The sequence below is a fragment of the Anoplopoma fimbria genome, chromosome 1 (genome assembly GCF_027596085.1).
Source record: "Anoplopoma fimbria isolate UVic2021 breed Golden Eagle Sablefish chromosome 1, Afim_UVic_2022, whole genome shotgun sequence".
In the NCBI taxonomy this organism is placed as follows: domain Eukaryota; kingdom Metazoa; phylum Chordata; class Actinopteri; order Perciformes; family Anoplopomatidae; genus Anoplopoma; species Anoplopoma fimbria.
In genome coordinates, this window is record NC_072449.1 from 8,229,846 (window position 1) to 8,257,721 (window position 27,876).

Genomic DNA, 27,876 nt, shown 5'->3' on the forward strand with positions numbered 1-27,876 from the left:
CGCTGATTTAATCAGGAAATAACAATACTCTGCTAGAATGGAAGCTGAAAATGGCTAATTAATGACAGGATGCTTGTCATGGAATTAATAAGATAAAGGCAGATAAATGATGACCACAAAATTAGGGAACTTAGAGAAATTTATGATGGTTTGTTACATTACAGAGCATTTTTTTTCCTGTTCATTTCTAACAACGCTCAGTGCTACTAAAAGATTGAAAAAAAAACATATTTACAAATTCAAGATTGTTTTATGATATTAACCAAACAGTATCTGACCTGGCACAAGTTACTGTTGAATCTGTTGAAAAAACATTAAGGGAGACACAAGGGAGTCCAGAGCATTGGGAAAGTGTCTGTGATTGGGACACAGTTCATAATAATCTACAATAATATTCAAAGATGATCAGAATTTCTTGAGGGTTTAAATTCTTACCACATTATCTCATATTGACAGCAGAATTAACAGAAATATATCAAAACAAGTCAATGTGACTTCAAGCGAGACCAGCAATATATAAAATGTTGATTAATTTACAGACAGAGTAAAGATGATTAGTAAGAATGCACGTGCACCCTGCTGCCACATCTTTCACCTCTTGGCCCGGCGTCTGTGTGCATCATTAGTGTATCATGCCTTTGCCTTGTAAAGGTTCAAGTCCGTTTCCATGGCGCCAGAGGCATCTTTCAGCTTTGAGAGTCCATGATGAAGGTTTCAAAGTTGGGGTTGAGCTCAGACACCAGTGCATCCACAAAGTCCTCCATGGTGGGCTGTCTCTGCAGCATCCCTGTCACACAAACACATAAAGCAGCAGGTTTTAAGGTGTGTGTGTGTGTGTGTGTGTGTGTGTGTGTGTGTGTGTGTGTGTGTGTGTGTGTGTGTGTGTGTGTGTGTGTGTGTGTGTGTGTGTGTGTGTCAAATGCACATCTGTCTCTGGGAAGGAAAGAACTGGCGGGGCACTGGGATGAACTGGTTTTCCTATTTCCAATCATCTCACCTCATTCTGACAGGAAGAGTGCAGCTTTCTGAAGCATTTAAGCTGAAGTCACTGCAGTGGTTTTACTAAATAGAGCACTCTGAGGTAAAAAAAAAGGCTAATGGGAGCATTTTCAAGAAATCCTTTGAAGCAAGGACTATTTTTTCCCCAAATTAAGCTTAAATCTAATTAAGTTCACAGATACAAGCTGCTGCTCCTGAAAAACTTTTGCCCTAATTCCAGTTCTTCAACGTCATCAGCACAAGCATGACGTATTTTCATGATGGCTTTATTCTTATGTGGATCTCGTTATGTGATGTGCAATAAGTGCAGAGTATACTTTTATACCTAATCATTTTTGTTTTTTTCCTCGATACATTCTCCCTATACTGAGAAGAAGTTTTAACAGGCACAGAACCTCAAAAGGTTTCCACAAAGCTTGCTTCTCTAACAGGCCTCAGATGGTGATTTGATCCAACAGACTGCATGTAGTAAAACACAGCTATGACGTTCTCAACATCTTCAATTTCACCCTTGAACAAAACCAAAAAAAGTTATGCTGTACATTTCATGGTGCTTCATAGGGGCGACACACACACACACACACACACACACACACACACACACACACACACACACACACACACACACACACACACACACACACACACACACACACACACACACACACACACACACACACACACACACACACACACACACCAGACTATGACTAGTGCTGCAGAGCAAATATGACTGTGCAGCCTGTGAACGAGCCCTGGGAATGTCTGTCTGTGTTTTGAGAGCCTGTCTGCCAGCTCATGCGTGGAGGACTCCCTCGCTTGCTTTACAATTCAGCTACACGCCGGCTTTGAAGTCAGTTCATTTCCCCTTGTGTAGCTGCCAATGTAAATAGGCCCTCACCCCCCTCCTTCCTGCATGGGTCAACTCCAACGCACACACACTCTCCCTCTCTCTCTCTCTCTCTCTCTCAAACACAAGCATTTCTGCACAGGCATGCATGAATGGATACGCGAAAGAGTTTTACACGGCGATGCCTTATCACATGGTCACACAGCAAGACATGGACAGTCAAACACACACACACATACATACACACACTGAGAGGTCTACGCTGCTGCAATCCTGAAACTGGCTCAGCAGGTAGAAACTGAGTGCAAGTTTGGCCCGGCGTGCAGAGAATCGCCTTGCAAAAGAGCACCAGAGAAGGGATTATCATCTCCTCTTACCCACCGGTCGCTCCCTACCCCTTGGCTACAAGATGATACCAGCACACAGGGGTACCTAATGCACCACAACCTCAAGGACCCTGGATCCCTGGGAGCAAGGCAGCCACATGAAAGCGATGATTTTCAACCATAAATGACTGTCTTAATAAAAGGGCTGCAGGAAGTTTTGCTGTATCCACTGCACCTCTTCAAAGTAAAGTAAGCAACAAAAAAAATGACATGAAAAATGTACGTTATAGAAAAAGGTCTTAGCATATAGTATGTCAGACAAAAAGTCATAGTATAGTATATCATAAAAAAAATAAAAAATGGCATAGTATAGCATGTCATAACAATTACAGCCTTGTGGTGCCTCCGCCAACTGGTTTCAGTTTACATCCATGTCTGTCCAAAATGTCATCAATTCACCATTTTATCCTATAAGACATTTGTGTGAAAATGTCACAATTAGCATCTCAATATTTGAGTTATGGCCCAAAATATGTTTTGTGAGGTCAGAGTGAACTTCGGCCACCAAATTCTAATCAGTTCATCCTTGTGTCCAGGTGGACGTTTGTGCCAAATTAGAAGAAATTCCCTCCAGGCATTCACATGAAAGGGCAGGATGGACTGACAACCCGAAGACATAATGCATCCAGACACAGCCGTTTCATAGTATGCCAAATGTAAAAAATAAAAATATATATATCTAGTATAATGTGCCATAGAAACGTCAAATAAAATGTATTATATAGCATACCATAAAAAGTCATAGTATAGTATGTCATAAATATGTAAAATAAAAGTCAAAGTATGTCATCAAAACTGCATATAAAAAGTCATTATAGTCATTAAATTAATGTCAGTATAAAAAGTCATAATATATTACGGCATAAAAATATTAATTGCCATTCAAAAAAAGAAATGCAATAAAAATGTCATCGTATGGCATGGAATGACAGTCATAAATATTTGTGTAGAATGTAATTCTACCCAATAATTGGGGGATGGTATTGTATTTTTACATAGTATGTCTTAAAATTTTTATTACAAGTTAAAGTATAGCACATCATGAAAATATAAATATAAAGTATAGTATGCCATAAAAAATGCTCAAATAAATAGCCACAATGCGATATCATCAGCATGTCGCTTGAAGTTAACTTGTGTGCAATAAAAATGACAAAATGAAAGATGATTAAATTCACATAACAGTTATTTGACACAAAAAGAAAAAAAATGATAGTGCAGCTTTAATCTAAAAGATTTTGTGATCAGGTTTATGGTTGGTCAAGATTGAGAGAATAATTACATTTTGATGAGTTATTTTACTAATTCTTGCATGAATATCCCCGTTAAAAGTTGCTAAACCTGACACAAAGGTCCGAGTTCAGTCACAGAACACATCTTTGAAGCTCAAAGGGAAGCGTAAGAGTTAAATAGTACTCCTCTCCCATGTCATTACACCAGTGTGCAGCACAAAAACAACAATTAAACAACTACACCCATGTTCTGACATAACACTTGTTTACTTGGTTGATTTTTACAGCGTGTGAACAGACAGAGCTGTGGGCTGAGCTATTAATCTGAACTCTGCCCGTACACGGTCTGCAGCATCACCAACACTTTCTCTAATAGATGTAATTTCCTGACTGAGTGTCCACAGGGGGGATCTAATGTCTGGAACCTCGCCTGCTCCAGGTTACTGTGTTTAACAAGCAGAGTTAACATGACAGGAGTGATGAGAGAGGCAGAGAGAGGTGGAGGGGAAGAAGAAGAAGAGAGAGAGGGAGAGAAAGTTAGAGATGCGAAGGGAGGCGTGATCGTAAAAAGAGGTTAGTCAGGTAAACAATAGCGCCCTCGTCGGCTTCTCATCACCAACAGCTCGGGGTGTCAGCACCCGGGCCTCACACGGTGACCGACAGTAGATGAAGAGAGGCACAACAATGAGCGGTGAGGAGTGAGTCTGTTCTCAGCCCACATCCCTGGGAGAGTTGGAGAGGAATGCACAGATAACCTCAAAGTCATAACAACACTGTGGAGGAGTATCTGACGTGAGGAGCTGCGTTTATAGATACACACAAGGAGGCGGGGCTGAGTCAGACATAACTGATCGGCAGAGAGCCATCAGCACACTGTTAAAAAAAAAAAAAAAAAAAAAAAAAAAAGGTGAGCAATAAAGTAAATGGATGCAGCATAGAGGTCAATGGTGGAGCTGTGCAGTCTGCAGAGGGGAAACTACAGCAGGATTTATCAACCTTTTGTAATTTAAGGCTCACTTTTGTTTGTTAAAACAAAAAATAAATGAGAAAAAAACATAACAAGAAGTGAAAAGTATAAAAAAATATACTGGGCTGTAATTAAGTTGTATTCCTCTGTAATGACCATAATAAATATGATGTTTACCCTAACCATCACTGCCTGCTGTTATGAATCCATTTTTAATGTATTCAGGGTCATATTTCCTCAACACAGGATTTGTAGCTTTTGCTAGCACAGGTTTGTCTCTTTTAATAAAAATAAAAAAAACTGCATCAGAGGGAAAAGTTAGCTAGCTACCAGTAGCAAAACCTGTTTGTCTCAACCTGATGATGCATCGTGATTGGCGTGGGTATTTTCAAAAGCAACTGGTTATTACATTTATGGATTTAAATTTGACTTTTTCCTTCTTTTTTTTTTTTTAATTAATGAGAATTGATGAGCATGTTTAGATATTTAAATAACTAGCTTTGTAAATTACTCAAAAATATTATTTAACCGTTTAGTACCTCCGCGGCGCTCTAAATGGAGCTCTGAGGCCCACCAGTGGTTGAGAAAAGCTGAACTACAGTATGAATGACAGCGACTTGTTATAAAAAACAGTGGACTGTATTACACACTTTTTTCATTTGCATTTTAAAAAGGTCCCAAATGTCATTGATATTCATCCAAAGAAATGGTTTGTTTTATTTTTCCAGGTTTTGTCTTTCAGCCTAAACCCCAACACATACAATGTGAATAGAATTCTCTCGCCGTGCTCATAGCTTTGAAAAATTAAATTAAATAATTCAACAGCAATGTGTTTTTTCCAGAAATATTATCTACAGTCCTCACTGGAACTACTTTGGAGAGAAGTAGTTCCAGTCACTTAAAGTTTACAACGGCCCTACCTACGTACAGATACTGTAAAGTTGACAGCGTTACAGCAGGCTGACCTATACACTCGCTCTTGGCAACGCACCGAGGAAACACAGAGCCAAACCAAACATAGGCTGTGCTTTGTGTCCATTGTTAGGAGAGCCTTAGGACAGAGGCTTTGCCTTGTGAGTCATCTCCTATTTAAGAGTTTCCATTTCCATTCATAATGGCACCTACGCGTCCATTGAGGAGCCAGGCTTCTCCCCATTACAGTCAACTCAGGGCCGAGAGCGTCAGCCAACTTGGGCAGGTGTGAAAAGACAGACAACAAATAAAGTATTTAAAAAAAAAACAGTGGCTCTTTCTTAACAACTCTATCCCTGCTTTGCAGTTTATCCACTGAACGGCTGCCAACTGGAGCTGTTGGCAGTTGAGTACCTTGCTCAAGAGTACTTGTTGGGAAGTTCTCATTCTCTGTTCCTGCCCAATCTTTCCAAGCTGGTGTGGGAACGTTAAAATCACAGACCCCTTTTTCTTTGGCTCGACCTTCACGGCCTCTTCTAGTCTGAAATAGTTATTCTCTCAATACAGATGAGAGGGATTCTTTCCACTGAGAAATGGAAACTCATTTTATACCAGAGGTGTACTTAAACACAGCTCTTGACTTTTACACCAATGCCAACTGCTTTTATAACAAAATGACTTAACATGGAAATCTTCTAATATTTAAACCTGTTACCGTTTCCTCCCTCTGATCCTCATAAGAGGCAACAAGTTGCTCTTATATTTTACTTTTACACTAACATTTAAAAGTTATATAACTATAATCTTGCCAGTAAACAGAGCTTTATCTCTCACAGGAGAACATACACAGCAAGCACAGAATAATAAATATATTAACTCAAAGGGTGGCGGGCGATGGGAATCAGTCAAATGACGACCTATGTGGCTGACTAACAGCTCTGAGCCTCCGTAATGACAGCTCTGGGGAGAAGAATTCAGTAGAAGTGTTTCAAAATTGTTGCCCAGCCTGCAGCTACTGCTGGTTGAAATTATCAAACATCTGAGTTACCGCCCAGTTTTTCTGAAAATAGGGGTAAAGTGTCTGCAGACCTACATTCTTCTGAGAAGAGTTTCCCAAAACATTTACCAATTTTTTGGGGGAAGAATTTTAACATGGGTTGAAGGTTTGGATCATTGGTCAAATATGCATTTTCAGAGTACACAACAACATCTGGAGAAGTGCAGCTTTTCTACAAAAAAAAAAAAAAACATACATTTCTTTCTTGGCTTCCTGAAATACGTGTAGCAAGCCCCTTCACACTTTTAGTGCTCCAAGAGCAGAAGACAGCTGTTCTGCTATAAGAGCACTAATCAGCATTGTTAGAAAGTGTCTTTAACCAATCAGAGGGCTCAGCTGAAACTAGATGTTTTATAAGAGCCATTGATCCCAGTCTCTTGGGTTCGGCTGTGTTCAGTTCTTTCATGATTTAATTGGTTGCTTTTATAGGCTTGCCAGGGAACAGCAGAACACCCCATTTGTGCATTTAAAATGGGAACAAACTGCAGTGTGCAGTAACTTGAGCCTCTGTGGGGTCACATTCCCTGTATGTGTATGAAAAAATACTTATACGCCGACTAGCACACAGAGCTTTAAGTCACTTAAGAGTTGACGATCACATATTTCAGAACATGTTGCTGGCTGCCTCAGAAGCCGTTCAGCTGCTGCTTGTAACCATTTGAAACATGTCGAGGTGTGAAAAGCAGTTACTTGGTTCAAACCTGGAGGCAAACTTTGGCTCACTGGCTCTGTAATTACTCCTTTGAAGTTCAGGAAGCTTTTTCTACAAACAGCACTTAAAGACAGGCCCAGAAAGTAAGCGAGACAAGGGTGATGACAAACAGTGCACAGGGAGGCTCTTTGTTGACTAAGTGCCTTCACAAAAGAAAAACGTGCAACGTTGTTGAAGATAAACCGTACAAAACTGAGAACACAAACCATTTAGTGTGAGAAAATGTTTCCCACCTAAACATGCAGACAATGTATCAGATTATTGCAACTGAGAAACACATTTTTCTTTCTTAGATTCTTTTTTATGTTTATGCAACCATGATTTTTAGCTAAGCAAGAAGTGTGACTAGTGGCCTCTTTATTCCTACCTTAAATATTTCCATTGAATTTTGACATTCATGTTCCCCAGAAGATGAATCCTACGGACTTTAGCGTTGCCTTTAAATTTCCTCTACTCCCACCAAGAGGTTCACATTTGTGGTTTTAAGTTACATATTTAAACAACTTTTGGATTCAAGGATTGCCATGAAGAATCGGTTCAGATATTCATGTTCATATCATCAGTTCAAAACTGAAATCTGTCCAATACTTTAATTTTCGACTAAATACCTGCAGCACTTAGGGCATTATTTAGGCAAATGTTAGCATGCTAACACGCTTAACTAAATAAACATGGTAAATATCATACCTGCTAAACATCAGCTTGTTTGCATTGCAATTGTGAGCATGTTAGCATTTAGCTCAAAGAGCTCTATATTGCTGCTAAAGCTAAAACTATTTCTGCAACTGTCGGATTTATTTTTAAAATAATCCTTTCGGTTTAATCCTTGTGATTTCCATCACACAAGAGCTACAACAAAAAAACTCATTATTTTTCTCATACTTTCTGTCTGAATAAACCTGTATCCACCCTCTGTATGAAAAGCTCAGTTTTAGCGCCAGCCTCTTTAAGACTCCCTCCTGAAAAAGCCCAGCCTGCTCAGATTGGCACGCGAGAAAAATATGGTGCATCACTGCGAAGGTAGTTCTCAAGCCGTGGGCTGTTTATTCTAATGAGCCTGCATGTGACAGAGGGAGGAGAGCCTAATGTGAAGGCCCTGTTGAATGTTTTCTAGTGAAGGCAGCCCACAAAACTGACTGGGTTGTCTTATTTCACAGTTTGTGGGTTGGAAAGCAGCCATTCATGATTTGTCCCCTTTAAAACTTAAGGACTTGCATTAGTATTTCTGGAATCATCAAAATGCAAACTCATGATCAGTAAATCAAAGATGAGACACTTCCCTCTGAACCTGCGCTGTGTGAAGCACTGAGGATAATTATCATCACAAATCATGTCTGCTTTTAAGTAAGGGCCATAAATTAAGTTTTCTGCAGCTTCACATCTGAGCTGTGAAGTTTCTCTCCTCTAGTTTCCGACCGAACTATTCATCATTGTCACAAAAGTGCTGTGGGGACTGTGCAGACCACCATGCTCTTGGGGTTTATTAGCGACTATGCAAGCGGTCATATGAACTATTCAGCCACGCTGCCCTCAGACAAAGGAGCTCAGCTACCGAGCCGTAGTAGATCCATTTTCTGAGCTCGGCGGTCGGGGGCTATGGGAACAGTCTGGGCCATGAAAGCCCTCTCTGTGGCGGGAGCCGAGGTTCAGTTCAGTCAGTCGATCACCTTTCACTCTCTCTTTCCCTTTCTCGCCTTGTTCTTCCCTCTTACTCTCGCTTTTTCTCTGACTCATTTCATTCAGATTCTTATGCTGCTGCTTTGGATCCTACATTTCAACACCGTCTGTCCTGGGAAACATCCAGTAGTGGGGAGGGAACCCAGCAGATAAAGACTGGCCTCTGATTAGCCTTTGCCTGGTCTGCTCCGGTTCCCTGTGTGCCCTCGTGCCCCGTCCACCACCTCGCCAAAGGGGGAATTGCAGCGAAACATTACACACCTCCATTTAAAAAGGGGTCTTTGTTAGAAATAATCATGTGTACTGGGTTTGATCTGGAGGCTGTGTGCTTCCTCTAGTCTTTTGCTCTCTTCTGGCCTAAATGCTGCATTTTGATATAAAAAAGGGCGGTTCTTATTCAAAACCATTTTCCATTCCCCAAAAGGAATTCAAGATGGTTGTTATGAACCCCTCAACCCCACAGTGAAAAGTAGTGAAAAGCTAAATGTTTCAGCACATGCACTGATGTCCTTTTATAACTCTTGACTGCTGCTTTCATGGTCTTAAAAGGTAAATTATGAGGACAAATGTAGCCATCAAAATGGCGATGCGGCTGAATGAGTCTCTTTTTAAAATATGAGGACGTTTTATTTTTGTTTGAATGTTTCTCCAGGCATGGAATAGGTTTTATTATGATAAATGCATGCATGATGATTATCACAAATGCAGGTAAACAAAGTGGACTGAAAGTGTGTATTATGGAAAACTGCCAAAAACTATTAATAGCATCCTACAATTTCAAGGCTATTAATTTGATTTATTATCTGTTGAAAAATGAAATCATTCTTTGGGTAAGTATTATTCCCCCCAAGCAGACATTTCTACAAAAGGCTTGTACAATGAGTTATGGCTTGGAATGACAGCCGGAGGGATCAATATGACCCTGATAACTATTCTGCACACAGGGCCTTGGCCTATAATTAGAGGAGCATTCGCTTCAAAGGGAGCCATAAAAGTGAATATTGTCAGTTCAACAACAGTTAATTGGACAGTAGATCTAATAACACGGATCTGATCTGTTGGTGGTTGTAATTTCAGAAGCTGGGTGCAGCCCTGGTTGGAGCTGTCAAAGGGACAATCTGAAGGAGGAGCGAGGAGGTGACCCTGAGGGAGAGATTTACAGTACACTCCCAAATGTCACCTGATATTACTAATCCCTCTCCTCTCTCCCTTCTCCTCTGTTGTCCTGTCCAGACATGCCAGAGTGACTGCTTAAGTAAGGGAGACGGAAGTTATGGAAGGATGAAGGGAAGAGACATTTTAGGAAGTAGTTTGTTTTGCCCGTCATGTCTATTTGAAGAAACTACAGCTTCTGCTAAAATAACATAATCTGATTAACTTCAGATTGATGGTTACAAACAAGATTCTACAGCCATGCTAGAGGCTCTTTGGGGCTGTACACTAAATGATCACATGAGCATGCTAACATGTTTGGCTACACACAATGACACAATGATAACATGCTGATTTGTAGCAAGTATATTGTTCACCATCTTAGTTTAGCGTGTTAGCATGCTACAGTTGCTACTAAGCGCTAAAAAAGTACTGCCGAGACTGATAAGATGCCATTAGCTCTGCAGGTATTTGATGATCGTAAACCAATTTATTTGACATTTAACAGAAATTTTGAGCTGCTGACGGTGCAAGTTCAGTGATGCTCATCTTGCTGCCAGATAAAAATGGTCTTATTTACAATAAAAATAAATAGTTTCAGAATGGAATTTTTTGTACTTTAAATGTAAAGTGCATAAAAGCAGTAATAAAATCAGAAGTAAGTGGCAGGGCCAGGCTAAGCCCTTAATGTCTGTTATGTGTTTATTAACTGGCCCCCAGAGTAAAGCAGGTATCACTACACTGGTTGAAAAGCTAGAGAACCACCGGAGTTATTAAAATCCATGGAGGGACATTTAAAATCTCACGGCAATCCATCCAATAGTTGAGAAGTTTCAGTCAGCACCACATGGTAGAACAACTGACTGACAACGCCGTCTCTAGAGCAACGCTGCTTGCATGGCTGAAAAATGTTGGTTAAACGCAGAGCTGAATGTCACAGTCTGAGTTTTAAACCTGCAGAGTCAGCAGTTTTTCTGCTTCAAACCCATAAACTTCCATGTCTGTATTTCCTGCCTTCTGGATTTTGTCTGTGCTAAAAAAAAAAAAAGAGCATAATGTCTTTTGAGTTATGATTTTTTTTCTTTTTTTTTTTAAAGCAGATCATATATCTTAACCTCAGGGTTGGAAGAGCATGAATATGGTTGCCAGAGACTTATACCACAGCAGCACTGGCTGTGTCTCTGGGTTGCTCTTGTAAACAAAAGATAAGAAACATTGGGAGTTGAGTCAAATCGGTAAATAGATGCCAGTGTGGTAGCTCAAGCACAGAGCGAGCCAAACCACAACAGCAGCAGCTGAGAACACCTGAAAGAAAAAAACTACAACCTGACTAATGGACTCACAGCTGCTTCTGTCGAATGATGAACTCAAGCTATAATCCCCCTCAGCTGATGTTCAATATGATCTTTACTGGTGAGATTAAAGGACTTTAATGGACACATAATAACCTTGTAAATCTTACTTAATATATTAATATCTTTTACCCCAAGTTCATGCTATAGATTGATAATTCTCCCTGGGAAAAATTGGGTTCAGTGTTTACTTTTTTCATGTATCGTATTTCATTTATTTATCCATTTATCGTGTCATTTCTTTATTTCTTCTTCCTCTGTATTATTTTCCAACACTTTAACATATTTAAAAAAAGTTCTGCTAAACAAAAAAAAATTGCTACTTTTATTATCTAACTTTTAATGCGTTTCCCACTAGCACATATTTTAATTAGTAATCAGTATGTAATCAGAATGTATTTCTGTCTCACATGAGGCAAGACTGCTGAAAAAACCCCAACCATTTTAAGAGCAGTTGACCCTCCAGGCTGTGAAAAAACAATTTAACAGCAAAATGCTACAGTAATTATGCAAAACCCATCTTTAAGTGGTGGTGCTGGAAGCTAGTTGATTGACACTTTAATTGCTAAACTGAAGGAAACCTGGAGATGAACTCTTAAAACGTTTTAAAGATGGTACAAAACAGCTAAATCTGCCTGGAGAAGAGAAGGTGGGACGACTGTTACCTGATAGCTATGGGGTCAAAGGTGAGCTCACAGCCCAAAAGTAGTAGAGGGAGAACTGAGGCCTAAAAGTGCAATTCCTAACCCAAAGATGTTCAGATAAACTGCTACCAAAATAATGAGCTTTGTTGAATTGTATGGGTAAATACAAAAAGATTCTTTAAACATTTTGGGCAAATATTTTGGGGAAAATGATAAGTTACCTTCCACCATCTGCATGGGCTCCTTGGCTCCTCCATGGGCCAGCATCTGCCGACGGTAACGCTCACCCATGTCCCTAATAAAAGAGAGAGAGAGCAAAGGAAATATAAACACAGACGAGAAAGAGATAAGGTTACAGACACCTGACATCTGCCGTCAACAACTCCACCACGGCCACTCTGAGCCCAGGGCCAAGTCTCTTCAGCTGCCTGTTCACAACACACAGGTGACAGGAAACAGAGATCTGACCACGACAGGTGGAACTAAAACACATCTCAGAGGTAAAAGGGACGACAGGAAGACAGAGAGACGGCAAAGGAAAAGACAAGAGAGGCTGTAGGGGGAGAACGCTGCAGGTCTCCCCTCGATGGAGATACGATAGAGGCTTCGTTATTCAAACAAAGCATTTGGGGCAAACACCTGCGATCAGGGAGGATCTGTGAATTACATCAGAAACCTGCCAAGTCGGCGTGAGTTTCATATTCATGTCATGTTCAATATCAGATGCCAGAGACTTTAACAGTATACAGAAGAAGACGGCCTGTCAGGGGCATTTGTCTCAGTGCTCTATATGCAATACTGGATTATGCTGTGCTTTTAAATCATTTGTGTGCCTCTCTTAACTTGAACACAAGGTTACGAGTGACTCAAAAGAGAGTGAAGATTAGGGGTTAATCAAAAACATGCCTGTGTAGAAACTGAAGTAGAGGAGCTGAACTGTAAAAGACACCTCACTGACCTCAGTGATTCTATTGTTGGACATTTGACTTGCAAAGGTATAATTCATTTGTATTTTCCATCGCAGTGATGCATGGCAAATTATTACAATCAATTCCATAATGATAAATCTAAAAAATGTGACAATAGCTTGTTATATTTCCTTGCCTTCCTTCATACTGAACCAGTTTCCACTTGTTGAAATATGTTTGGATAGCAAAACCCCATTTGAGCTCCTCTAATGTAAGAAGTTAAGGATATTAGCACATTTTTCTTAGAGGGAAGTTGAAAATTTTTCCTCTCATTTCTGCATGCTCAATTTTATATTTTGTTATTGAATGTTTTAACCTTGAGCAGCTGTCTCACCTGTTTAAAGGATCCTGAATGAAGCACTGTTTCCACACCATTGAGGCCACTGCGCGGGACATGAGGTAGGAGTAGTACTTGGCCCCGTAGCCAATCAGGTGGCTGAATCTCAGCTGCCACGCCTATTGAGGTAATAAAAAAAAAAATACAATGAAACCACAACTTTATCACTTTTAAAGACAGGGCATCTTAAAATAATCTGGATGTCAATACAGACAACAAACTCACTGAGGAGTGAAGTGATAGCAGACCTTAACGTATGATCAGTGTGTGTGGTGAGGCAGCAGTGTGGCAGAGGACGACATCACAGCCTTAAAAGGCCCGAAATGTTTCTGCTCGTAAAAAACTGTTGAGAGAAGCTGTTCCATGACCGCAGCAAACTATTCCAGTAAAACTACAACTGGGGATAAAAACATCTCCTTACACGGAAATTATAAAACTAAACTAAACTAAACAAAAAAAAGGCCTTACATTTGTGAATGTCAACTTTCTGTCAGTTTTAGTTTTATATAAACTATAATAAATCCTACAACCATTAAATGTCTGCTGACAAATGTGTCAAACACTTTGTACACCTTTTAAGCCGCCTATGTTGTCTTTATGATGCCATTATATTGTTGGAATAAATACACCTTTTCCTCCAATAAGCCTCTATGACAAAACATTAAATCACAACCTGACAGCTCCTTCTTTAAAGGACAAAACACGGAAATTCCTGAATGGTAGAAAGCCCCCTTTCCCTCTCTTCTGATCTCGCTGCAGTAGCCTGAGGCCCCCCCCCCACCCCCCCCCATATCTATAAAGACGAGCCCTTTTATGATCTCTGCAAACGGGGACTCTGGGGGGAATTCAGCTGGCAAACACTCAGACATTCAGCCATTTATAAAAGACAGCAGCTGCCATAGTTAACAAAATCATAACAGACTGCAGACGCCTCCTTCCATCTCCACTTTAAACATGTTTATGATTTATACTCAAACGGCAAGTGAAGTAATTGTCTAATGCGAAGGATGTAGACAACCTAGGTACTGAATTTTTACACAAATTACCTAACCAGAGAAAAAAAATGGTAGATTTTATTGTCTTTGGTAATACAAGTGACTATAGTGACTGCAGCACAAAACTAAACCTTTAATTGATGAGAATGCCTTGAGGCCAATTCATAATTCTGCACAAAACTCTGTAAAGGTGGAATTAAATTATATGATTCTTCAGTCTTTTCACTAAACCTTTAATTGATGAGAATGCCTTGAAGCCAATTCATAATTCTGCACAAAACTCTGTAAAGGTGGAATTAAATTATATGATTCTTCAGTCTTTTCACTAAACCTTTAATTGAAGAGAATGCCTTGAGGCCAATTCATAATTCTGCACAAAACTCTGTAAAGGTGGAATTAAATTATATGATTCTTCAGTCACACAGCTGACCGTGCAGACTGTGTGGACTGTAAGCATAGCGAGCGTGCCAACTGCGCATCATCCCGCACTCTAGAACAGTTGGTTTTGAAAAGAGTGTGAATTTGTCTTTAAGGGAATACAAAGAGAACCAAACGGCGTTGAGCTCATGGCAAAAAACTTTACGGTTACATTACTATTATCAACTGGAATGAAATGTGGATTGGGAAATCCAAGCAAGATGCCAACTCTTAATAGTATTACCAGAACCATGTGTTTCCATCCGCTAAAAGTCTGCGTATGTCTGAGGATTTATTCAGCTGAATTTTGTATTTCCTGTTATCCTGTGTGTAAACTGATTTTTTAGCCACTTGGGGGCAGCAGAAACAAACTGTTAACACAAAATGTACATATTATCAATTAGTTGTTAGGGCGAACTTGGTATTTAATGGTTGCTAATTAACAAATCCAGTAGATTTTAATTATCATTAGCATGTATTTGGAGTCGTGTTTGTCGAATATTTAGTCTGCAATTATAAATAACCTCCATTTAATCTCCAGAGGCAAATATCTGGCACTTTAGCTGCTAAATGCTCCAAAACAGTAATGTTGCTGGCCATAAAACCAAAACACTGAACAAACAAAAGCCAAAATTCAAAAGAGCTGAGGGGTCAGTTATAATTACGAGCAAATCCTTTCAACTTATATTACTTACACTTTCATGTTACATAAATACCTTCAAAGTTACGTTACTGGATTTGAAAGTGTAATAAACTTTAAAAACAGTCGGGCTATCTAACAGCGTTAAAAATGTTAAGCTTGAAAGTGTCGACTTGACGAGCTGCTCCTGGCTGCGGTGACTTTAATAAGAGTTAAAAGCTCTCCTGAGGGCTGTTTTGGCTCAGAAAAACCACGGGCTAGCTAAAGTTGAAGGAGTTTGCTTTGTCAGCTGAACGCAGCAGTGATGCAGTGCCTTCGGTCATTCAGATTAGAAGCCTGTTTTAGCTGCTTGAAGTTAATTCACACACTGACAAAAAGTGTGCATACATAATTCTGATCCATAAAAACAAAATTCAAGTTGGAATTTTTGTTGCTCAAGTTATAAATTTATGGTAGAGGCGGCCTTTTCATTTGAAGACTCTTTGACTTCACTGTTATTCCTCTGGTTTGTGGCCAATCATATTCTGGAAACAAATAAAAAGCTTTTGAAAAAAAGTTTGGTGTGCTTTGACAAGACGCTTTAAACACTTCTTCAAAATGTGCCACATAAATGACTCAGACATCCACGCTCTTTTCTGTTTCCAACCCCTTTGCCTCACATCAAATTATTAATTTAACATTTGTGTGAGAGCGCGAGTGGACGACATGTCATCAAGATGTCCCTTTGATCCCAAAGTCAGCACAGGCTTTTAACTTCATCTTGTAAGTGAGATAAAAGATACGTTTTGTTCTGTTTAAACTCAACTTGTGGTGTTTAGATCATAGTTCATTCACATTTTTTACTGGAAAGTGTGGATTATATGTGCTTGACTGTGCGTTGAAAACACTGCTTATTAAAAGAAAGAGGAGATCATGAAGCATTGAAGCCAAGAATCACAGATTAAAAGAAATGTCAACACAGCGGGCAGAACATCTTGCTTTTCTGCCATTTATTTCCAAATATTATCTTCGGCTCAAGGGTGAGCATGTGGTCCGTGTTACTTACAGCTGATCTTCTCTCTCTCTCTCTCTCTCTGCACACAGTGGGAAATGATAGCCCTGCTCTATAAACTATACACATGTCAGCATCACCCTAATGTTTATAATCTGCGGCTCTCCGTAACCTATTAGCCACTCAAATGTTCACTTTGCTGTGGAAACTTTTTACTGAGCTGTGTTTCCATGAGGACCAGTCAAGAGAAAGAGAAACAAGAGGGGAAAGTAAAAAAAAAAAGGGTCTAAACAAATCTGTTTTCACTCGCTCTGATCCAATGATGATCCAATTCAAGAACTATAAAGCGCTGCAATCATCCTCAGTTTCTGCGGGGTTCAAATGAGGAAAACGATCCTGCTGTGGTTAGCTGTGCACACGGAGGCGGAGGGTCTGTTAGATCTTTCAGTGTGGTTTGAAAAGTTGAAGAGACTATATGACACGAAACCACAATCTCTGGAGAGGGAGCTACAAAGAAGGACACAAGCAGAAGAGTGGGAGGACTCCTGTGAGGAGAAACGCTGGCCTGGACTCTGACGTTTGGGAGAATATACAGCGGTTCTGTAATCTCTATTCCTGATGGCACCCCACATAATTATAGCCCACAGTAAAGGCCTTATGAAAGCCATTCCTGGCTAAATTATGACTTATCCCTGCCTTGCCTCACCCACAGCTGCAAAAGTGGGGGAAATAGAGAGTGTTTTTCATTAAAGGACCGGGTGGAAGAGTTTCAATATTTCCCCCAGGGGGAGCTCATTCAAAGTGTACCTTGGCTTTGTTATTTTAGCAGGGCTTCAAAAAAAACGCTGCTGTGCCTGGGTAAAAGATATAAAACCAGAGAGAAAGGAAAGAGAAGGAGACAGAGTAGAAAGCTAAAAGGACTCCAAGCCCAAGTTTGTGCTGTTTCTGTGCTGAGATCAGTACTGAGCAGTAAGAGGAGAGTCTTTAGGGAACCGAAGCACAGAACTTTCCCCAAATTATCAAACCTCAAAGACTGTTATCAATCTAAAGACACAGTATTGAAGAGACAAGCTACTCATAAGAAGCCAAAGACAGTGAGTTAAACAGCTTTGGATGTACCGTATTGGGCGTATAAGGCAAGCCGTAGAATTTCTGCTGCATCTCCTTCAGGATTTCTGTGGTGGAGCGGTTCTGAGGTTGACTGTGGTAGATCTGGTCCAAGACAGCATAGAAAATCTGACAAGGAAAAGAAAAGACAAATTCAGTTCCTACTAAATCGGTCCTGCATGTACAAACCAAATATATTAATCGAAAATAAATACAGTTTTCCATGGAACTGGGGCAAACAAATAGGTCTTTTTTAAATGCTCTATACCATCAATTACAAAGTTAAAGTAGTTTAAGTGTAATCCCTGTTCTTTAAAACAGCTAAAAGACAGATAAGTCCCAAGTCAACAAGGAAAACTAAGGTAATAAGGTTTAAGAATTAACAATCTCTTAACAAACTCTGTATCGGTTTAATGCTACAAAGTCGAAATAACAAGCCTGTGCAGCCCTTTCATCCACGGGATGCTGTTACATGTTTATGATAAGCCACATTAAAAACGGACCGCAGGCTTTTGTACTTGACGGATTGTCGATCACACAGTGTGCAGCCTTTCTGCAGTTGTGTGTACTTGTAAAAGTGAAACATACTTTAAGGTATAATTAAAAGTGATGTGTGTGTGTGTGTGTGTGTGTGTGTGTGTGTGTGTGTGTGTGTGTGTGTGTGTGTGTGGTGGGTCATTATACCTGCAGCTGGGTGTCTGCGGCTCCGCACACCTTCTTTGACTCACACAGGCGAGCAACCATGCTCTGAGGGAGAGCCTGAGTAGACAACGACACAGACAGAAGAAACCAGACAGTAAGACATCATCTCATCTCATCCAAGTCCATCCTTTTAGTCATGTTTAAGGTCGGCATTATAACTGTCTGATGTGACTTAATCTTTAGAATTAATGTCACAGTTAAAAGAGGAAAAATGATGGTGTACTATAATCCTGATGTATTGGAAGATATCTCTCTACAACTATTGAGTAATATGTCAGTGGTTCAAGATGATCTGTATTCTGAGGGTTTAGGCGTACCTGTCCGGTTTCATAATGGCGTGCAAACTGGCTGATGACTCTATAGTCAGTGGCAAAGTACTCCATGAGGATGGACGGGACTTCAGCGAAGTCAGTCGCACATCTGGTTCCTGGAGGAGAGGAAGTCAGAGGAACAAAAAAATTAAAACAAAGGAAGGTCTGGCCAAATGACTCCAAAATTTGACCTGCCATGCAAATGCAATGTGCTCAGTACTGTACGTCATTTTAACCATCAACAGACGTTTGAATGTAATATCTGATACGAAAAGAGATTTAGCGAGGTAAAAAAGATTTAAGTTACAGTTGTTACACAATTGTAATTAAAGCAGCATGTCTAAACAGCTGTAAACATGGTTTCCAATAAAACAGCCTCAAGTTGGGTTAATGGATACTGTTATTAGTGTAAAATGAATAGTTTTGGGATCTTGAATTACTGGAGAAGATATCCATCAGCTTTATCTGAAGAGTGAAACAGTATTGAATGACAGCTTTGCTAGCCAAGTATAATCTAAAGCTCTCCTCTGGGCTCACGCTATCAGATTTATCCTCTATTTTCAATTCTCCACACTTTTATGAAAAACATATGGCTCCATATCTTACAACACAATTCTTCCTTTTGACAATCGGGAGCTGCATAACCATCATTTTAAGATTCACAGCTCATAAAAATGTCAGACATTGGCCAAATCCTCTGCCAGTTAAACAGTTTGAATAACACCTACTGAATAATACATGTACAATACCAGTCAAAAGTTTGGACACACCTTCTCATTCAATGGTTTTTCTTTATTTTTATTTTTTTCTACATTGATAGATTAATATTGAAGACATCCAAACTATGAAGGAACACATATGGAATTATGTGGTAAACAAACAAATGCTCAACAAACCAGAATATGTTTTATATTTTAGATTCTTCAAAGTAGTTGAATGAAGAGGTGTGTCCAAACTTTTGACTGGTACAGTATACAATCCTTATATATATCTATATCTTTATCTTACTTGATCATTGAAAGTTTTAATGTAGATGTAGATTTGAGAAAATATTTGTAAGTTGCACATGGTTACGGTATCCGATCTGTGGTCTGCAGCTCACCTGTCACGTGCTGGTAGCGAGTGCGTCCCAGCATGGAGTGCATGGCGTGTCCCATCTCGTGGAAGAGGTTCTCCATCATGCCGGGGGTGAGCAGGGTGGGGGCGCTCTTGGTCGGTTGGGGCAGACTCAACATCAGCACCACAACTGGGAGCTGGTACTGATCCGTTTCCTGGCAATGGCGGCCACCACGGATGGTGAAGTGACAGTCCTGTGAGGAAGAGGAGGAGGAGGAGGAGGAGGAAGGGGTGGTGGTGGAGGACAGGGAGGGTGAGATTGGTCCCAAAAAAATATATCATGTAGTTGCTTATTTTATCACTGATTTAATTAAAGAAATAAAACACTGAATTGCAACTGTGCCTTTTCTTTTCTGCCGTCTAATGTTCATTACTTCACGGCATATTGTATTACACCATTTAATGGCTTGTAGTGTACGAAGAAGGGTGAGAAGAGATAAAAAAAAATGTAAATCTTTTTTTTATATCAACTGATTGGAGATTAACACTCCATAACACTAAAACTATCAATATTAGTCAATATTATGTATTAATGTATTCACTTATATTCTTGTCTGATAACCTTTTATTACATTTTGTCAGTTTTAAACTCTTAAACTTTATTCTGTTATGCCGATAAAAAAATATTTGATCTGAAAGCTGAATTGAAAAGTAAAATAAAATGAAAACAAGATCTTAAAATACTGAGAGGCTAACATGAAGCTGTAGAACACTGTAGATATATGTATGCGCACCTGATGAGGTTTATCCTGCCGGTGAAAAAAGTCACAGTAGATGTATCCCATTAATCCCTCCGTCTCATGCACCACAGCCTGGGAACACACACACACACACACAAACAAACAAAGACACATTTAACACATAGTATTGAAACACTTTGATCTTTGAAATATAAACCTTTGCAACCACACGGTCGAAAGCAGTCTTTGTTTTGACATGATGCATATAACAGACTTCAAACAACAACATTTTAGAAAGAGGCACTGATCAAACACAATACCAGACATTTTGCTCCATTAGTAGGATTTACCAGTTTGCGGACATCCTCGCTCCAGACCTCTCCAGCATTAGGGTGCTCAGACATCAGGGACACGCCGTACAGCTGAGAGAAGAGGTTGTTCAAACCCTCCATACAGGCGCCCAGAGACAAATATGGACTGTACAGACTGGGCTCTATGTTGTACCTGAAATGAGCAAAACAAACCAGAACAAACTGATTTTTAGTCAAAAAAGACTCAAGTTTACTCTGTGTATGGAAGTATACCGAGTGTCAAACTATTTAAAAACGCAACAAGACAGAGTATAAATGTCCCAAACGGCCACTCAAATTATTTAAAAGGACAAGATAGATAAAATAATGACTGTGATCATCCTATTCAAATTGAGCACATAATTTATGTAGATGTTTTCTTACAGGCTGAGTAAGTCTGAGCGCGAGGAGAGAGAGGAGGCCCACCCATGTTTAAAATGGATGCATTCATGCTGCTGTGAGGCAGTTTAGGTAGAGACCACCAAACCAAAACGCTTGTTTAGCTTGAACGCCACATTTAGTGTATTATCAGTGATGAATAACAGACTGCGGCTGCTGAGCACGGCTCTGTTTATCTCTCACACACACACACACACACACACACACACACACACACACACTCTCTCTCTCTGAACCTCATTTGAATACGGTTTGAACACTTTCCAGTTTAAATGGTTACAGATGGACAAGCAAAGATAAAGAGAAAATGATTGAGTGAGTGATTGAGAGTAAAAGCATGAGAGACTGAGATGTGTGAGAGCTTAGCAGCTTTTGGGTCTGTGTGTGTGTGTGTGTGTGTGTGTGTGTGTGTGTGTGTGTGTGTGTGTGTGTGTGTGTGTGTGTGTGTGTGTGTGTGTGTGTGTGTGTGTGCTTGTCTAAATGTATGTATAGCAGAAAACAGAAGCAGCTCAGAGGGGAAACCGCCTTTTAATGCAATCCTGAATTTATTTAGGAATGTTCTGCTAACTAGCAGAGCCAAAAAAAGACCAATAGGAGACGATTAGAAATGTATGGCAGCATGACAGAGAGGAGGACAAGCGATCAGATCCACTCCTCCTCAGAAGCCCTGGGAACGGTCACCAACACATGGTTACGCACAAGATTTATGTGGCCGCTTAAATCTAAAGGACACATGAGGGATCCATAATGTCTGCAATAAAGATTCATTTAAAACTTCCCCAGGAACGTTTGGCCTGTCATGTTATTCGTCTCTGGAGACAGTGCTGGGAGGGAAATGTGCAGTTCATCAAGAACAGAGATATCTGGTAAAGTTGGACACACACAATGGTGATATGGCATCTTGGATTTCTAAGAGTGAGTTGCTGAACGCCAAAGATGATCACAGTTTAAATGAGAAACGAGTTTAAGCAACAGGTCGCACTCTGATTATATCTTTTTTAAATTGTTTAGTTTGGCACATTAATATGCCACCATTATCGAGAAAAACAATCACACAACATATACATGTTTTAAGGCCGAAGAAATACGTGCTATTTCTATTTACTAATTACTATTACTGTAACTTCTACATTGAACAAGATTCTGCAAATTCAGAGGGAAAAAGCTCAATTTCACAATAATCATATTTGGTGCATAAATTGTCATCAAAGTCGAATTAGGTAAATCTTAAGAATAACATCATAACAACACACGACAACCAGAAAAATAGATGTGTAGGAAAAATGTGTCGGAGCAACAATTTGCACCACAATAATGTAGCCGTGTGTCTAATGTAATGCTGAGACATAAATTGCCCCAAAATGCTTCAGATACAAACACTAAAAACAGAGGCTAAAGCAGGAGATTATACCAGATCATATTGCCCTGGATTAGAAAGGAGTCTGAGAGAACAAACAACTCCCATACTTCTCTCCTAACACCTTTTGTAACATGTGACACCTGAGGATGAGCTGTGACCCAATAACAGCTCACACCTCGTGGTGATATGGAATTACAAATATCTAAAAAGTATGACAAAGATACTGATCAAGGTGACTTTATCAAATGACAACAGGCTGAAAAATAACATTCATAAGATACTACTCACCTTTCAGCACGCAAGACACCGCTGAGGTACGGATGATCCCATGGCATGAGCTCCTATAAAACAACAACAGGAGTATTTTATTTACATGTGATGTCAAAAAATACACTAAGAATAGACTACACAGAATCATAGTGAAGCGAAAATAGAAGAAAATGTATATTACCATAGCATAGCTTTAAACTATTGGGCAAATAATACTGATTAGGGGAAATGTGTAATATTTGCAAGAAAATATCCTCCTATGTGCAGAAAGAAATCACTCACAGCATTTCGAGGGTTGAGTTTTTTCTTCATGTTCCTCATCATCTTGAAGTCTTTGGCTGTTCTGTGAGATAAAAAAAATGTGAAACAGTTGTGAGTTTATTGCCTTGAGGCATTCATTCCAATCTTTACCCATGTATCTCTACTCAGGGTCAAAGGGTGGGGGGAGGAGGAAACCTATCCCAGCATGCATTTGGCTGAAGGCAGGGAAACACCCTGGACCGGCTGCAGAGCCAACGGGCTCACATTCGTACTTGTTTTTAGAGTCTCAGGTGCACCTGACTTGTATATTTTTGGGCTGTTGAGGAATCCCGATGACGGCTCAGGAGATGTGACATAGAGGGAGTCCACGCAAGATTATTTTTTAAAAAACAATCTATTAAACTAAGAGGGTGTGAGCAGGTAGACGGGCAATGATCCCAAAACTGGTGGTTAATGGTGCTGTGTTTTCGGGGGAAGACACAGTTTCTTAACTGATCTCGATCATAAAACAGTAGAACCTTTATACTGCAGTTGTTTTTTTGCAGGAAAACAGGAAAGTGAGAAACATAAGACAGTGCAGGAAATGCTCATCAGAAAGTTGATCTCAGAATGAGCACCAAAGCTATACCACAAGTGCCCGACATCGCACGGCCTGCAGCGAGACAAAGTATACTCCAAGATGCTCTCATTTGATTTCTAGCTACCAAATGCACAAAGCTGGAATTTACCTTTCAGCTTTGTGCATTTCTCTAAATCAGAAGCTCACTAGCCACTAATCATCCCAAGACGCACATACAAAGAGGAAACCTAGCTACAGCAACAAAGCTCACAGAAACAAAAAATAAACAAAGCGTGAGCTGTAGCCCTTAGTACAAATGTTGCCTGACCAAGCTGCCAACTTGCAGATACAATAACATCAAAGGTAACAACTTCCATACTACCAATATTCTGGTGCCTCGACTTTCAAACCACATTCTACCACAAAACTCTGCATCTTCAGACAGGCTCAAAACAAGTTAACATACAAGACCAGACTGATTTATTTTACAGTCCTAGCTAATGTTCATTATGTTAAAGGTTACAAACCCACAAAAGACACAAATACATGAGCTGGGACATGTGCAGTGAAGATGCAGAGAGCCACAACAGAGCCCAAGCTGCCCAGCTGTATCTCAGAAAATCCAACCAAGTGGGAAGGGGAAATTTAGCATGAGATCAGTGTCTGGATGTGTGGAGATGTTGAAGCTGCAAAACCAAAAGACTTGAGCTGCCCACTCTTACTCAACCAGTCAGTCGTTATGATCTTAGACGACTATGATTTATATAATCGATTAGTCTTTTTTTTTTTTTTTCAATAGATGACAACTTTAGGAGAGTTGAGAGACAGACAGAGAGACGGCCTCCAAGACGGTGGGAGGGGCATCTCATTGAGCACACAGAATAATAATATAACAGGAAGAGGGTGCAAACAGTAATCAAAGCCTGAGGCCTTCTGAAGGTGAGTGCACTGTGGGAACGTGAGGAGAACTAATCAAATCGCTCATCTGTGGTTCACTCATTTCACGTAATATGGACTCTTGGGCGTCACGCACCAACTTATAATTAACTATAAAGGGAAGCTTTGATTAAACAGTTCTTAATGACAATGTAAAAAACAAATATCAGGTCATAATAAAAACCATTTAACAGAATATTGATCTTTACATTTTTTCACATCTTTGACAAAAAAAACTTTTAAGAGTAGACTGTACCTGTCTGACAGCTTGTCTGTCAACAACTGAAGGAAGCTCATCACCGTCTCTACAAACGGAAATCAAAATTAAGTTGCAGGATGTTAAACTGTATGAAACTTGTTGCCAAAAGCACAACAAAAAAGTTTCTCATAAACCTTAATAAACATTATCTGGTTTTATTATGACCAATTACTGTATAACGAATACTGAAATAGGAATTACAACCCTACAGTTACAGCATTGATCAATCATAATCTATGATGATGAAGCAGAGAGACATATTGACCTGGTGTCTTGGCCATCGTTCCCTTTAGGGCTCTGTGTCCGTAGGATTCGTAGCCCACCAGTTTGGCCAGTTTGTATCTGCATTTCAGCAGCTCTTCCAGACAATCCATCAAATCTGCATTTGGATAAAGGTAAATCATGTAGGCAATTTCTCTCACCTACAAGTGGAAGAGAATAAAGAGGAAAAATACATGATACAACATAATATTAAGCAACAGATCAACAAATGTGTAGAAGAAGACGAATACAATCTGCAGATCAAGAGTTACAGTCAAGAGATGCTTGGATGGTCCATGTAGACAATAATTAGGATTTCATCTTTACCTGTAGTGTGAGATTGTTGTGTTTATATAACTTAGACTGTGTTCAGACTTGATATATTTATGTATCATATTGCTCTCTACTTTCATTTGTATCTGGATTCTGCTTTTAGCCTCCTTCATGAGAGACATTAGGATTACTATGATGCCATTAAGATTGAAGAAAAAACTGTTAACATAAATAAAGATTATCCTTTTAACTGGATAACACAAAAATATTAAAGTAATATAAATATCGAAATCTTTAATATTAAAGTTAGTAATTTTAAGAGAAATGTGCACAATTTTATAGCTACCTTCGGCAAATGCTGTGGGAGTCAATATTTCATTAAAAAATGCTTTCAAACTCTTCTTTGTGTTTCGAAAGCTTTCATTTTTATCATTAATCAGGAAAGTATTTGCTACTATAATTTTCAAAATTACCTTAATCTAATTTATGGCAACAGCGCCACCTGCTGAGCAAAAGGGAGACATTTTCTCCAATAACCCAGACCAAATAAAGCACATACCAAGTCATCTGGGGAATCTGCATGTAATCCCCCAACTTGGATGAAGCTTCCTTCATCTGCAAAGTGCAGGTGTAGATGTTCAGGAATTGCCGACCTCGCGATTCTGTTCGGCAGGTGAGAGCCGACCAGAAACTCGTTGTTTAGATCCAACAGCTTTACGTGAAGGGCCACTGCCTCTTTCCTCTGCAGGGAAAAAAGGAGCAAGTTCAGTGAATTACACTGCGTTGGGGAGGGGTATAATAAATTTTTTTGTCTTTAAATATTATTGATAACTTGTTCTTTACCAAATATTATGACCATCTCACCAGTTTGTCATCCAGATGAATTCCACTGATCTCAAAGTCGAACATGAACAGCTCTGCCACTCGTCTAGAAGAGGCAGAAATAAATCAATTACATATCATCATACAACAAGATATTATCATTAGACATTGATGTTATCATGGAAAGAGATAAACAATAAATCCTATATCCATTTACTAAATAAGATGACGGTCAAATTACCTCGAATCAGGGTCCAGCTGAGCCACAATGTCCGGGTTTTCCAGCAATATTTTAAGGCTCTGGCATAGCTCAACATTGGTGTTCAACCTGAAACACACAACCAGCAATTATGAACATCATCGATTGAAGATCTATCGAGTGCTACTGAAGATCTGTCTCAACTGAAGCCTGCATAAAAATATCTTTTCACGACCAGCATTATCTTAATGTACACGTTTTCTTTTAGATCATAAGCTAGATGTGCTAAGGTGTTTATTTGACATGTGACATGCTTTTGAAAGATATTCGTTAAGGTGCCACTTACTTCTCCACAACTGTGCCTATCTCCATGCAGGCCTTCTCTGCAGCCTCGCGAAACGCTGGATCTGGATGTGCTACTTTAACAAAGTCTGCCTGTAATAGGAAGAAAAATGACAGTTGGCTTACAACTCTTCAGATATCACAATAAACTACAAATACACTGTGCAATACAATAGTTATAATAGTTTCTGTCTGTATATATAATATTTCAGTTACTGTGGATTCTTGACTGTTTTTTTTATTGCTCATTTGCTTATTTATAATACTTATTTTTGATCTTGTTTTTTTACTTTGTCTCTTGTTTGCACTATCCTCTATGCTGCTGTAATCCTGTAAATTTCTCCGCTGCGGGACTAATAAAGGATTATCTTATTTTATAAGCAGTTAAGCAGATGAGTCGTAGGTAGCAGTAGTTTAGGAAGTGTTCAGAAATGCACAGTCACATTTGGGGTGTTGAACTCACCAGATCAGCCACTTTACACAAACCATCTGAGAGCTGGTCAAAAGACTCCACTGTCTCAACTCCTGGAGAACAAGAGCAAGCTCTCTCCACCAGACGCTCTGTGTTCTTCAGAGCTGTTGCTGTGGCTGCCTGGAAGCCTGCAGGACAGCTCAGCTCTGGCACCCCAAACAAACCCTGCAACCAGAGGTCAAACACACACACACACACACACACACAGAGACACAGACTGGGAATGTCAGGACATCTTTACCAAGAACTCATGCAGTCTTTCTTTACATTGTACTCATTAAAGCTGTATGCACTCATGCAGCAGTGTTGAAACTTAGCAGACATATTTAAGACAAATACAAACCACGTTTTTCTCGAACAGGTTCACTCTTTTCTGATGTTTGGCGTTGAAGGCGGCTCCGACGGGAGACCATGTTGTGACATTTCTCCGAACATGCGTCCATAAGCTTCGGTGCTTCACAAAGTAAAGCAGCCTTTTGCACGCAGACATTTTGTACTGAATCTGCTGTCCTGATGAAGTCTACTGGAGCTCGTAGTGCTGACAGTGGCTGACAGAGGACATACTAAATTTAACCCTGTTTTCAAAAGCTGTAAATGTAAACAATGAATGTAATTAAAGTGAATATGTTCTAATCGTGTCTCTTTAATTGAAGTTGAACTGAATTGTTATGTGAGGTGTACCTGTCAAGCCTACAGAACAACTGCTCACATGTTAGCTCAATGACCATCTAACTAAGTAAATCTAAGTGACTGAAGCAGGTGGTATTTTCGTTAAAAAAATTATTATAAATAAATATTCATAAAAGCTCTTCATACCAAATTGACTACAACGACACGGTGTGCATTGTCCGTAAAAGTGTTTAATTTTTCTATTGTGGCTGAGTAACAATAATAAAAAACCTAAAAGTC

At 39.6% G+C, this 27,876-nt stretch overlaps 1 protein-coding gene across 2 annotated transcripts; it reads right to left on the reverse strand.

Moving 5' to 3' along the window:
* Positions 1 to 129: 129 nt before the first annotated feature.
* On the reverse strand, positions 130 to 27,848 carry LOC129089707 (mitochondrial intermediate peptidase-like). 2 transcript variants are annotated; one of them, XM_054597051.1, is made up of 20 exons: positions 27,649 to 27,848; positions 27,311 to 27,515; positions 26,959 to 27,132; positions 26,500 to 26,588; positions 26,196 to 26,282; positions 25,997 to 26,060; positions 25,692 to 25,874; positions 24,864 to 25,020; positions 24,596 to 24,644; positions 22,866 to 22,926; positions 22,602 to 22,654; positions 20,555 to 20,708; positions 20,259 to 20,336; positions 19,511 to 19,718; positions 18,415 to 18,524; positions 18,080 to 18,154; positions 17,408 to 17,524; positions 13,243 to 13,364; positions 12,162 to 12,235; positions 130 to 787 (listed from the first exon to the last, which is right to left on the reverse strand). In XM_054597051.1, the coding sequence occupies exons 2-20, from the start codon at positions 27,455 to 27,457 to the stop codon at positions 687 to 689; spliced, it is 2,103 nt and encodes a 700-aa protein (XP_054453026.1). In that variant the 5' UTR covers positions 27,458 to 27,515; positions 27,649 to 27,848; the 3' UTR covers positions 130 to 686. The 2 variants fall into 2 exon arrangements, with proteins under 2 accessions (XP_054453026.1, XP_054453019.1); XM_054597044.1 differs by having other exon boundaries at positions 27,311 to 27,848.
* Between the last annotated feature and the right edge of the window lie 28 nt (positions 27,849 to 27,876).

What these genes read in the sequence shown, in the direction of transcription:
- LOC129089707 (XM_054597051.1), bottom strand. Translation starts at nt 27,457, where the DNA reads ATGTCTGCGTGCAAAAGGCTGCTTTACTTTGTGAAGCACCGAAGCTTA. An exon ending in TTCATCTGGATGACAAACTG is followed by an intron (nt 25,875 to 25,996) that starts GTGAGATGGTCA and finishes TTTTCCCTGCAG; the next exon opens with AGGAAAGAGGCAGTGGCCCT. An exon ending in GGTGTCTTGCGTGCTGAAAG is followed by an intron (nt 20,709 to 22,601) that starts GTGAGTAGTATC and finishes TGCTCATTTCAG; the next exon opens with GTACAACATAGAGCCCAGTC.